Here is a 14627-nt window from a genome sequence, read left to right as displayed (position 1 = left end):
GACGTTGTGTTCTATCAAGTTGTGAATGTAGGACAAAGAGTCAGGATCTCAGGAAGGAAGAGAGATTGTCATATGAAATTTAGGGACTCTAGGGAAGCTGGTAAAGACTGTCTCAGAGCATTAGCTATTCAATCTTCTGTAACTGATATATATAAAAAGTATACATAGGAATTAAAAAGACCTAGGGAAGGGTTAAAGGGCCCTGGCCAAACTAAAGCTTGGGATTTAGAACCAAGAGAGACACAAGAGTACGGCTACGTCCAGAAATCAAATGTCAGAGTAGGATAAATTTGTCAACAGTAAGTGAACAAGTCAAAAGTAGAGTATATAACAATAAAATTCAGGACAAGTACCAAGTTTAGATTTCAAGTATTAAAAGTTTAAAGACCAGGCAGGTATTAAATTTGTTTGGGGAATTAATGTGGAAACTAAAGAGAGTATGTGAAATTGGATTAAGCAAACAAACAAACAAATGTTTAGGGAGAAACTAACACTTAGGTGGCACTGTGACAGGAATTTATATATACTTATTTATACAACCCTCAAAAATTACTCCACAAAATTAGTGGTAGTCCTATTTTAGAGATACACAACAGAGGCTAAAGAGGATAACTTTTCTAAAGTCTAAGAGCTAGTAAGTCACAGAATCGGAATTCTAGGTTTTGTCCATCTTCTAATCTTCTTCCAAATTACCAATGAAATTGTATAACTCAAGATTTTTAAAGATCTAGGTAAAGAGTCTAGAAAATGTATAAATACTGAACTAACTTTTGGCTTTAGTGTGGTAGGGTGTCCTTATGGAAAATGGTAGACCAATGGGGGAACGCCATGTGACAACAAAGGCAGAAATTGGAATGATGTAATTGCAAGCCAAGGAACACTAAGAATTGACAGCCACCTCTAGAAGCTAGGAAGAAGCGAGGAAGAATTTACCTCTGTAGGTTTCAGAGAGAGCATGACCCTGCCAACATCTTGTTTAGACGTCTAGATTTCAGAACTGTGACAGGATACATTTCTGTTGTTTTAAGCACCCAGTTTGTGCTCCAGTGTTATTGCAGACCTATAAAACTAATACACTGTTCATCAAAATATATTCATATTCCCAGCATTTTTGTCACAATTATGAAATTTCAGAGTCAATGTTATCAAATCCTTTGTCTGTGGTATCTCTCTTCTTCTCTTTCAGTATTTTCTAATTCTACCATCTGCTCTCTCAATAGTTCATATTGTATCATTAGCTCTTTCCCTTCTAACTGACTTCCTGTTATATACAAACACACAAGTACATATCCAGGTCTACAAACATACAAACACATACACACAAACACATACATGTGTGATACCATCACATGGTCTGGTACGGATAACTTGAATTATTAAATATTATGGTTAGGAGAGAGTTCCTTCATTCAACATGAAGTCACAAATAAATTTTCAAGAATAACACTAAACATATATTTCATGCTGAACATAATTTGTTAGTTCATGGCAGATGCAGAAGTCCTATGGTCTTTCTGTGCCTCAGGGCCATAATCAGGAAAGTCATTATAAACTTCTCAGACTTTTGCACTGTAATAGAGCTGCTGTTAGACACAGCTATATAGCTGATAAAATTTCAGATAAACGTATTTGTAGCATGTCTGGAAAAAATTGGTTTGCATAGTTTTCCCTTATTTGTTTTCAGAGGGTGCTTAAGATACTTTTCTCTGCTTAATAAAACTGACTACAAAAATAAATAAAATTAATCCAATGTTTTAGCAAATCCTGTTGGCCTGACCTTCAAAATATAGCCAGAATCTGAGCATTTCCCAAGACTTCACTGCTGACACTTGGACTGAGCCATGGTTATTTCTCACCTGGACTAGGGCATTAGCTTTCTCACTGGTCTTCCTGTCTGTATGCCTGCCTTATCCCCACCCACTAATCAATTCTTCACAGTGCAGCCAGAGCGATCACTGAGATCATGTCACTTCTCTGTGCAAACCTCTGGAATAAATTTCTGTTTCACTCAGAATATAAGACAAGTCCTTAAAATGGCCCCAAATTCTTGGAATCTGATTTTGTTCTTTCTGTCCTGTCCTCTATCTGATTTCATCCCCTACCAGTCTTCCTCTTGCTTGCCTGCTCCACCATACTGATTTCCCTGATGTTCTTAGAAAATGTCAAATACACACCTACCTTAACACAGCATTGGCCATTTGCTCTTTGTGGGATATTCTTCCTCCTTCTACCTACGCAGCTCTCATCTTCTTCAAGTTGGCTTCCTCAGCATGATCGTATGTGACCATACTGTTGTCTCCCACCCACCAACTCAGAACCTGTGATACCCTCCTCCTCAAATCTGCTCTACTTTTTCTTTTAAGCATATAGTCTATACATACATACATATTCTCTCTCTAGATTAGAACTATACTATGTACACTTTATTATATACAACACATCATACACAAATACAGGTTTATGATGCTTAAAGTTTACTTTCTGTCATCACTAGAATTTAAGCTCTAGGAGGGCAGGAAACATCTATTATTTTTAGTAGTGCATTACCTACACCATAAATAGAGTCCAGGATGGGGTGCATCCTCAATGAAATGTGTTGCTGAGTGAAATATGGTTATTAAGGAAGGACATATGTTATGCTAATCACTGTTAACTTAGATAATAACACTGTCAAGGGGTTTGAATAATATCTTAATTATTGACATAAAATAGCATCTCAAAATATTGTTGATTGATGTTCATAAAGTGACAGCTTGTCATACTGCACCACATGTTTCAAGTATAAATAGACTTGGGAGGCAACAGAAATATCTTTTTTTAAGCTCCTCTGTATAAGTGAGTGACAATAGTAAATAGAACTGAGAAAAACTATGTCTGTGGAGAGGGAAGTAATTCTCTCATTGGCAGAATTTGATACATTGACCCGACCAATGGGCAAAGGACCATAGGCCCTAGTTTTAAAATCTCACTCCCTTGCTTTCCCCAATTCTTCCCTGGCCTCCCTAGAGTAAGGGACGCCATTCACCAGAAGGCTCAGCTGAGATCTGTCGGAACATGGAACATGGAGCCAGTGAAGACAAAAAGGCATGAAGAATAAGCAGAACCTCATTCCTTTCAATGAACAATAAGTTGTCCCTAAAATTCATCATATCCAGATCTTGCAAACCCAAACTTCAATCCCAACTCAAGCATTTATTAGCTGACAGATCTGAGCCAAGATGGTCTCCTCCTGCAAAGGTGTGCAGGGACTAGATCTTCAACCTCAGGGCATTGTTAGTTAGTAAGTGGTATTGAATAAATGGCAGCTACTACTATTATAATTATCCTTGAAACAAAGAATTTTGTCTTTGCCTTCATTTCCCTAATATCCAGAAATGCCCACTGAATATCTGTGTTGTTTCTTGCCCAAATCATTTCCTTCCTGTGACTGTCCTCTTTAAGCCTTATTATAACACTGGCTGGATTACAGGACTGGATTATTCAGGCTGCCTACATCCTCTGCTTAGAGCATCAAATGCTCATCCTCACTCATCCTCTCATTGCAGAAGTGATATTCTGCCTTGAATGTCAGTGGTGCCAGATCCTTCCTCAAGAACTGTAAGTTGTTCCCAAAATGAATCCTGCTTCCTGGAGATCTGGAATCAAGGTCTGTGCTGGCTGATAACCCAGAAATAAACCATGACTTCCCCATTTTTACATGTCTCACTAGCTGCCTAGACTCTCCTAGTATCAAGTCACTTGCATACACAAAGCCATCCTGAACCATGATTAAATTGGTAACTCCTTGAGATTCCATGTATTGAGTGATCCAGCTTCTTCCTGAGGGATCAGACATTTCAGCCATGTTTATTTGTTCAGTCCTAGGGTATTTTCTCCCACCTTCAGCTTCCACAAATCCATAGTTTATGCTGCTTCTGTCATAGCAGTCTTCACAGCTAAGCCTCCCTCACTTATAAACCGATGAAAGTCTTTGTGACCAATTTTAAGACAGTCTTTCCTGGGATTTCCACAATTATGGCAAAGCTTTGGATAAGTCATTATATCTATTAATACTGGTTCTTGTACTGAAAGAACATAAATACACAAATGACCAAAATCATAGTGACATTGAGTTATGTATAATGATCTATCAGAGCAAAAATAAAGGGAAAAAATAAATTTTTAAGTGTTTTTATAAAAGTCTTCCAATAGGAGGTGACATTTGATTTGAGCCTCAGGAAAGGAATTTGACAAAGTGGGCAATAGAGGCCACTTAGGAAGAAGGACTATGGATGCCAAAGTGCAGAGTTGGACAACTGTGTAACAGTATTGAAGAGTGTGGTTAGTCATAAAATAGGGTAGGGATAGGTGGTAGAGAATGACTTCAGTTGATACAATTGAGATTGAATACTATAGTTGGAATGCTTAGGATTTTAAACCTCTCCTTATAGGAAATGAAGATTCATTGTAACTTTCTAAGCAGAGTAATGAAAATCACATTAAAAAAACCAATTCTGAAAGTAATGTGGAAGAGGGACCAGAGAGAATAGAGACTAGAAATAGGTCACTCATTTTGGAGAGTAGAGCATTAGTCTAAAAGAGATGATAAGAATTTAAGCTGGAGTAGTAATAGTGAGCTAAGAGGCTGGGTGAGAGAACTTTGTAGATAAAATTCGTAGTATTTTTGATAAAATAAAGTTTACGCTGAAGCTCAAAAATCTAGCTGGTTATACATTTCATGTCTGAGAAATGATTCAGTGGAGAAGAAAGTATGGGTAAGGAAAGAGATGGAGGTTGTGGTATTGGAGAGATAAAGATTTTATCTTAAGTTTTTGAGGAACTGATAGGCAGAAAAAATGTTAGTCTGAAAATAGAAGCAAGTTTATATCTCTGCATATGTTTGAAGCCGTGAATGTAGGTGCTACATCTCCAATGACAAATTGTGGAATAAAGAAATGAGAATTGAAAAAAAGAAGAGTGAAGAGTGTGGAAGGAAAGGAAGGGGGAGTTCAAGAACGAACTCTAAAGGGATTTTAACAGTTAAGTGGACAGCATGAAACTGTGTGTTCAACTGGCCTGGCAGAGGTGGGAAGAGAATTCCAGAACAGCAGCAGCAAGATGGTGCCAGGGACAGAGTTTGTTGAACCCACTGCAAAATGAAAATGCGGGGTCCTTTGTTCAAAAGAAAAAAAAAAAAGCACGAAAAATGTTCCATTAAAGGTCTTAAAATAAAAGGTTTTTCTTTCTTTCGTGGTCTCCTTTTCATCTTTTCATGATATATTTTACTTGCTATTTAATGTCATTCTAGATGAATCATTGAACACTACATCAGAAACTAATGATGTACTATATATTGGCTAATTGAATTTAAATAAAAAATTTTTAAAAAGAAAATTTAAGATTTTCAATTATTAGCATATATTTTACCATTCATCTTTATACTGTGCAATGCCTGTTTTAAATGAAATATAAGAGAATTTAACTCTTTAGGGCATCATCAAAATTATATAAATCATGCTTCAGAGCTAGTACATGCATTTTGTTCTTAGCAAAAAATAACTGAACACTGACACAAACTCAACTGCTTTTATTCCACTTCTTGCTACATGCCTATTCTAATACCACCTTGGAACCAGAGGACTTCCATAATACCCTTACTTTATACTTCCTTTGAGCCTCACTGACATCCTACCTACCATGGCTCTACCAAGCGTGGAGTCCTTCTCACTGTAGGGCCTTTGTGACAGTTTACACACCCCTGAAAGCGGCCCTGGACATAGACGTGTTGAGAGCTTCACAAAGAGATTATGGGTATTTACCACAGTCTGTAGCTTTATCTTAGGGCTCTATCAGAATGGTACAGAAAACAGGGATGTTGTGACTTGGGGTAGCATAATAGAGTTAAGCAGGTCTGAAATACAAACTTTTCTGAGTCCATATAAGGCTGGTATTTACACCTTGGTCAAAAAGGTAAAATATACTAACCTGATAATTATAAACACCTTACACATATTGCTACTCCAGGAATAGGCAAACTTCTGGAAGGAAGAAATTAGTAAGCATTCTACCTTTGTAGACCATATGGCCCCCATCACAACCGCTCAACTTTGCTGTCATAGTATGAAATCAGCCATAGACAGTATGCAACCAATTGGTATAGCTGTGTTCCAGTAAAACTCTTTACAAAAACAAGTCGCGGGCCAGGTTTGACCTGCAGGTAATACCTTGCCAATCTCTGGTCTATGCTATTAATTTTCCCAAGGTCAAATTCCCATGATTCAACAATGGAGATGAAAGTGTTTTGAAACCAAAGAATTGTAACATGCATGAAAAAGATTTGTATTATTAATTATATTCACTCTACTATATTTTGTATATAGTACTATATTTTGTATCTAGTGTTGATATTACTATTCATTTGAGTGATAAGTGGAAATAAAATGCAAATAATGAATAATCTTGAATACTGCCAACCAGCAAAACACAAAAAGCACAGGGCATTCCTTTGTGAAAGATGCTGGGAGATGTACAGGAAACCAAATGTCAGGATTTTACTTCAGATTAAAATCTGTGTGCTAGGGCGCCTGGGTGGCTCAGTCGTTAAGTGTCTGCCTTCAGCTCAGGTCATGATCTCAGGGTCCTGGGATTGAGTCCCACATCGGGCTCCCTGCTCAGCGGGAAGCCTGCTTCTCCCTCTCCCACTCCCCCTGCTTGTGTTCCTGCTCTATCTCTCTCTCCGTCAAATAAATAAATAAAATCTTTAAAAAAATAAAATAAAAATAAATAAATAAAATCTGTGTGCTAGGTTTCAGTGGATATAGTTTGACTTGCAGGAGAATTAGCTGTGTTCATTAGTGGGTCAGTTCTAAATGGGATTGTTTTATACACTGCAAGTAAATTAGAACAAAGGTGACTATTAGATATTGTGACAGAAGCTTTTGTCTTCTATGCACATACTTCTTGACCACAGGGGAAAGGGTCTGGAGGGGCTCCTTCTGCAGTAAAGTAACTTGGGGAGCTGTAGTAGGAGGTCTCATGTTTCAGCTAAAGGGGGACATCTCCTTTGGTGCTTAGTGGTTTTCACCAAAAGGAAAACTCCCTCCTCTACATTTGCTGGTTTGTAGAATGGACATATAAGAAAGAGACATTTGAAAACCTTAGAATATAACATATGATTCCAAATTTGTCAATAGATAGAAATGAGAAGCCGTTGTGATTGTTTTAAAAAGGCTTAATTCATATCTCCGTGCTTTAGGTCCAAAACAACAGATAAGCAAGCAAACAAATTACAGGATGCTGGTGCCTGTCACAAAGTAGTCAATCAAAAAACATCTGAATATCAACTAAAATGATGTGATTAATTCCATTCCATTTTTTAAAATTTTACTAAAAAGTAAAGAATGCTACAGAAATATAACTAAGTGATTTCAATCTCTACATAGTAATTTAGTTTACAAAAATATGGATGGCATGTTTGAACATAAAATCTCTGTTATTTCAGAAAGATATTTTATATTATTTAAAATAATTTTTGATTTCCTTTCACTATGATAATACTAATTAGCAATGATTTTTCTATCTTTTGTATACAAATCATTGTAGATCTCATTAAAAACTTGATTATTTTGGTCTAATATAAATAATTAAGTATACCTTCTGAAATGTTCTTTATTTCTCACTATATATGAATATTTACAAAAACATTTTTTATTGATCATAAAAATATATAATTAGTTTGAAACTTTTAGAAAATAAAAATAAGTATTGAAATGTTTGGAATGTTTCAATACTTAAAAATAAGTATTGAATGTTTATATGCATATGTGTGGTGTGCATGTACACATGTATTTGTAAATATGTTGTATATATGATTTTATAACTTCTGTTTAATAGTGTTATTAAGTACCAATATTTACTTAATATAACCACCATTTTAGGGCACATTTGTTTCTAAATATTTATTATTTTAATTACATTTAATAACATAATTTTGGGTACATCAACAATAATTTCCTAAAATTGAGATTGTTATTTTTAAAACTTCTAAAATTTCTGGTGGCAAGTAATTCTTGAGAAAGATGGTGCCAACTTACTTCCTCACCAATAAAGTGATGTATCTTCACAAATTCAGAGTATTACAGTTGAAAAAAAAATAATAAAACACTGGCAAATGGATAAAATTCGTCTCATTTTAAATTTGACATCTTTGGTTGCTACTGATGATTTTTAAATATAGTTTTACTGACTATGAACAGAAAAGTGTTTTGCTATTTGAGTGGTCAGCTTTTCCTCTTTGATTTGAAAGGGTATTTATAACCATGTCTATTCTATGAGGAACACATTTTTGTATATATTTGCTTTAAATATGTTTATGACCATTTTTGGAAAAAAGGGTATTAATTTCAGTTATCCAACTATAAAATATACTCACTATCAACATTTATTTATAATTTTGTATTTTTGCTTTTAGGCTTAAAAAGTTCCAGTTAGAGATGAAATAAATATTAACTTATATTTGGATTATTTAATGTTTTATTTTATAATTTTATTTAGTTAGTGCTCACAGAATTTATTCTGTTACATGGGGCACCAGGGTGGTTCAGTCATTAAGCGTCTGCCTTCAGCTCAGGTCATGATCCCACGATGCTGGAATCGAGCCCCGCATCGGGCTCCCTGCTCCGCGGGAAGCCTACTTCTCCCTCTCCCGCTCCCCCTGCTTTTGTTCCCTCTCTCACATAAATAAATAAAATCTTTAAAAAACAATTTATTCAGGTATAAAGGTATAGAGGAAGAGTTTCAAAATAACAAAATGCATCAACACAAGTTGTTGAATATGAAAATCTTTATCAAATCTCTTTTTTATGTCATTTTATGTAATCTAACGTATGTATCTGGACTTTATATTCTATTTCTTTTTATCTGCATCCCTGTAATAATGCACATATTTTATTACAATTCATTTTCATGTATTTCATAAATATACAATGCTCTTAGTGCCATTTCTATTCTATACATTTCCCTATTCTCTTTGACTTCAAAATGACTTGATCAAGTTCTAAATATCATCCCATTTGAATTTGTTTGAAATTGCTTTATACTTTTCAAATGTAGTGTTTCTTTAGTATTAAGGGCTCACATTTTCAAGAGCTCAAATAAGGACGTTATAGCTCCGTTTAATTTACTTATAGTATTTTGGTTATTTAATGTATTTTCTATTTGGTTTTCTAAATGGTATGTAAGAAATATATGCACATGTGTATATAAGGCATTTGACTCATGAGTTTAATGGATTACGTCTTCTGTTTCAACTTGAAGAATGACATTGAATATTGTAATCTATTTATATTTTGTTATGTTTGGAAATAATTATAGATACTGAAGAGATCTGAAGATAAGTAAATGTAAATCCCTTAGAATAGAAAAAAGAGAGAGAGAAAAAAATACTCTTAGTAAATTATAAATTGTCAAAATCTTTTTACTTAATGATGTGGTAAATTATATTATTAAATCTCTTTCTTTGACTCACCCTTTTATTCCCAGATAAAATATCCCTTTGCCATTTACTAGAATGTTACATATACTATACTGAATTTTTTTAATTTAGAATTTTACAACTATGGATGGAATAAATGGAAGTCATATATAAACTTTTCATTTCAGTACTATTTTTGTTATCCATTGCTATTAGAAAATCTTTGGATCAGGAAGCTCTGGCTGTTCTCTCTGAAATCCTTCTCAACTGGTAGAAAAAAATAGAGAATTATATTGCTGGAGGAAAATCATACCAAACTGCTAGGGAATGTTCGTTTTTTTCCTCCCTTTTTTAAAAAAAATAATCTTTAAGGGCGCCTGAGTGGCTCAGTCATTAAGCGTCTGCCTTTGGCTCAGGTCATGATCTCAGGGTCCTGGGATCGAGCCCCACATTGGGCTCCCTGCTCAGCGGGAAGCCTGCTTCTCCCTCTCTCACTCCCCCTGCTTGTGTTCCCTCTCTCGCTGTGCCTCTCTCTGTCAAATAAATAAATAAAATCTTTAAAAAAGAAAAAAAAATTCTTTAAAATTTCCTTAAATAATCTCTAAGACCAACAAGGGGGTTGAACTCACTGCATGCTCTACCGACTGAGTCAGCCAGGTGTCCAACCCCTTTTTTTCCTCTTAAATTTTACTTGCTTCATAAATTAAACAAAACCACAAAGACTGGTTTGATTTAGAGGATGGCTGACAAAGACAACTTCAATTCAATTTAATAGATGTCATTATATTACAGAACCAGCCATCATACACTTCAAAAGTTACACAAAACTCTGGAAGCATATTGATAGCTGCGGTTCCATGATGCCTCATTTTGCCCATCACAAGAGATTACCCGGAGCATCACTTTTCTCCTAGCCACCCATGAAATGTGAGGAATCCATCAGAGCAAGGGAGCCCAGAATTATGAGCTTTCTACCTTTTATACTTTCCTAGGATGGAAGTCGCATGTCGAGAGGAAGTAGTAGGACTCAATGGTTCACTTTAGAAACATATAGAGCAAATTCCCTCTTTATCAGTTACATGCCTATTCTATATTTTGGCAGTGTCATGGAACCTGGAACCTAGTCAAGATTTTAGCACTGCAGGCCATTCTACTATGGATTACTCTCCCTTTTCTTTACGTGAAGAGATTAGATAGATGTGTAGATATGTTTTTAAAGATAATTTTCAGCTACTGAATGGGTTTGGTCAATGGGGAGCCCCTGCAGGAGTCTAGAAGACAAGAGGAGAATGAAGTTGGGTATATTATCTCCTGGCTTACTCCTGATTGGTTTGCTTTGGATTGCTTGTGTTCTCTCCCTAAATGCTGCAGCGTCTGTAAACTGGTAGCTTTCCTCTTTATGGGTCCTGATAACTGCTCTTCCCTTTGATCCCTTCAGGACTCAAGGTAGTAATGACATTCTGCTGTTACTAGTCCCATCAGAACAATACTACCCCTCATTGTTTTCCAGAAACTCTGCCCATATCTTTGTAAATAAATTTTTTTATTAAACTCTTCCCAAGTACTCAACTGGAGTGTGCTATCAATTCCCTGATTTGACCCTGGCCAACACAGTGGGTGAACATACTGGCCAGCAAGTACCTTGTAAATTATTGATTAGCATATCTAAAATAATTAGGGAGGCAAGGGAAACTGGAAGAATAGTAGCAGAATTGGAAAGGTCAAAATCACCAAAGAGTGTTTGCGGTTGGAATGAGAGGATGGGAAAAATGGAATGTGACAAGGTTTCGTTGATAAAGGTAAACTTAGGATTTGATTTCCTGGAAATGGAGAATTTGTGTCCTGATTATTTCCAAGGGATGGCTATGGGACTCATTGTATGAGAAGGGAAGATGTAACTCTGCTGCATTTATATGTGAGAAGTGATGTATTAGGTATTGTTGATGAGTCTTAACTGTTATAAAACAAGCTACTGTCTTGTAAAAGCACCAGGAAAATACTACATTTAAATTTGTAATTACAATTTATGATATTTTTAGAAACTTTGTAAGAAAATCATATCACACTGGACATACCACAGGTAAGATTTGGTCTTTTATATTACTGAGTTGCCAGCCACAGATTATACACCTAAACATACACACAAACTCTATAAATATGCATATGTAATACACAAAACCTATAAATTTCTCATTGAAGGAAAATTAACTTCACTGCCACAATTACACTTGAAATTCCACAAGATAGAACTTCTTTACATAATGAAAAAATACCCTTTCTTTTTGCTAAATACAATTACTTAAACTTTTTTTTGCATGTTTCCCAATTTGACAGTAATTACAAGGGTAGAGGAGACTAAAATTTCTAATATGCTTTGAAATAAGAATAGTTATCTAGGAAAAGTGGCTTTTCATTAATTATTTCAAGACTTAATTCAAACTTACACATGGGATACTATCTTGTTTCAATTTTTATATATATTTTTGTCACATAAAGGTCATGAATTTAATTTATATTCTGAGTTATATATAATGAAAGCATCAGAGCTTTGCATTAAACAATGATAAATCACGCTATGTAGGATGGCAATACCCAATAAAGTCCCCTTGATTTCCTCATCTTCCCATTAAAAAAAAAATACTACGCTGAAAAAAAATGTTAGAAAGTGTATGTTATATTGTGTTCCACCTGACAAAGAATCTATTTCAAGAAATGGGAATAATAAAAGTTATTCCTAAACTTTGAAAGATCTATTGTAATGAATTGAACTAGTTCAGTTTCTGATTGCTTGCCAGCAGTGTAGCTGTCTCCAACATACTCCTGTATTGATCTGGTAGCCTTTGCGGCAGTGCATAAAGAATAGCCATCTGTGTCAGGTGCAACAACAGGTGCCACCCCCACTGAACTGGCTGCTACCCTGATTACAAAGAGGCTGTTTAGAGCACCTGGTGACCACAACAGGCTCTTTCTCCTCCACAGAAAAGAAACTCATTTCTAAAAGTTTACTGAACTGAAACTGAGAAACTCACCAGAAATCATCAGCTGAAGAGGAATGAACTCCGGGGAAGATAAAGTAAGAGATCTAGTGATGGGAAGCCTCTGGCTTGCATCAGGAGATTCCCAACCATGCACACTAGGCTGAAGTTCCCATTTGGACCACTCTGAAGAAGTTCTGAGTCCTTCTTTTAAATCAGATGTTAAGGTCAGATAATCTGTATAAGATGTCCAATCTGGCATCAGTACAGACACGGGGAAAGAGGGCTGTATTGGAAGTGACTGAGTTGCTGAAACTGCATAAAATTCGACATTAGATGTTACTTCTGAAAAATCAGACATCGAGTCCGTGTAAGGAAGCAGGTTGTTTTCAAGGTCACTTGGATGTACAGTTTCTGGATGATTCTGTAAATTTAATTCAAAATCTAGAGAGGTATCATGTGTGTGAAGTTTGGACTGTTGACGAGATCCTTCACTCTCTTGCACACCCAATAAATTGTCTTGATTCAGTATCTCAGTGGGGCCCATGGTTACACCATAGTGCCCTATTGTCAATAGTTTTAAAACGTTTTCTGACACAGAAGAATCATCAGTAGCCAGTTTTGAAGTCAAGTCAGTTTTCATCAGGTTTGAAGAGGCAGTTTGTGACGGGACAATGGATAAATAAGTCTTATCCAAACATAAATTAACAACCAAATTACTTGATAGGGTAATGGATTCTTCCAAGGATGAGGATAAAATCCTTCTTTTTGTACTCTTTTTAGAAGGAAATAAAGAGGACAGCTCTGTGAATGCTGCTGATGGTGTTATTTCAGTAGCAGAAGAAAACAAATGCCCAGAAGTGATAGTTTGAATTCCCATTAGTGCATACCAGCTGGCTAATATCGCTGATTTCATCCAGAATGTCTCATAAAAGTAGGACTGTTTGCTATGCAAAACTTGATCTGAGAATTCATGAGAGGATTTTATTTCAGTCATAGAACATGTTGCACATGTTTGGCTTAATTCACTTAAAGAATCAGCAGCCTGTGATTTGATGTTTGTGAGTCTCTGGTTGCTAGCTGCTTCAGTAATAACCTGGTATTCACTGGGAATGGAGGCTTGTGTAGTGAATTGGTGCAGAGTTGATGAGTTTAAGATGGCTACCTGTTTAGATATAATTATCTTAGCAGGAGAAATGGGAGACATTGAGGAGCTCAGCAATCTCCAGTACTCTCTTTTTGAAATTAAGGAAACGGCTGAATATTCTTCAATATCCTCTTGAGCCCCCCTAGAGACAACTGGAGGTGCACTTGTAGAAGCAGTTGTGAGCAAGAATCCACGGGAGAGTAATGAGTGCCTGTTTAACTTAATATCAGCCCCTGGAATGCCAGTAATTGCTGAACTCATTGTAGTAGTAGATAAGGCAATAGTCTGATTGTTCTCAAATAAAGGTTCTGTAGGAAAAATAGAATCTGTCATGAGAGAAGAGATGATAAATGGGGTCCTCTCTCCCCTACTGGGGAAAAGAAATCCTGGTATGGCTACTGAAGTTTGGATAGGCACATGTGATATGGATGTTTTGCCCCAGACAATTTGTGCTGGGTCATGAACACCAAAATTCAGAAACCGGGAAGAGGAAACATCTGTGGAAGAACGAAGACTGTATTTGGCTGAGAGCTCTCTAGTGGAAATCAGTTCTTTGAGTAAAAAGCTTTCAAAAGATATGCCAATACTTAATGCTGCCAAACCAGTGGTTGGGAAAACATCATGCTTGATAATGTCTGTCTGTCTTGGACCTTCAGAGAAGAAAGAGGGGAAAAAAAAAAAAAGAATCAGAGAAGTGAATTAAAAATGAACAACTTTGGCCCTGGGCTGAATCTTCTGCAAATTGCTCTGCCACCTCATACCCATTACATGCAGACAGAAGGCTCTGTAAATCATGTTTCTAATGAAAGTGCATGAGTAAGTTTACTGACCTCACAAACTGCATAAATGCAAAGACTCCTATTATTCACACTCCATGGGAGGGCTAAAGTGAAACAAATTGTGTTATATAATCTTGAGAAAGAAGAACAAAACTAGAGGTATCTTGTGCCCTAATGTTAAACTATACTACAAAGCTGTAGTAATCAAAATAGTATGGTACTGGCATGAAAACAGGCACATAGATCAATGGAATACAGTAGGGAGCCCAGAAATA

The 14627-nt window shown here is 36.0% G+C and overlaps 1 protein-coding gene across 2 annotated transcripts in view; it reads right to left on the bottom strand.

The window, feature by feature from the left end:
* Positions 1 to 14627, bottom strand: part of EYS (EGF-like photoreceptor maintenance factor) — a 1566128-nt gene that overhangs the window by 730007 nt on the left and 821494 nt on the right. For both annotated transcript variants that reach the window (XM_078055169.1, XM_078055170.1), the window contains exon 24: positions 12481 to 14223. In XM_078055169.1, coding sequence (XP_077911295.1) covers positions 12481 to 14223 — 1743 coding nt within the window. The remainder of the gene's footprint in view (positions 1 to 12480; positions 14224 to 14627) is intronic.

Source organism: Halichoerus grypus, chromosome 9 (genome assembly GCF_964656455.1).
Source record: "Halichoerus grypus chromosome 9, mHalGry1.hap1.1, whole genome shotgun sequence".
Classification (NCBI taxonomy): domain Eukaryota; kingdom Metazoa; phylum Chordata; class Mammalia; order Carnivora; family Phocidae; genus Halichoerus; species Halichoerus grypus.
Note: the sequence above shows the minus strand (reverse complement) of the source record. Positions and strands in the feature narration are given on the sequence as shown.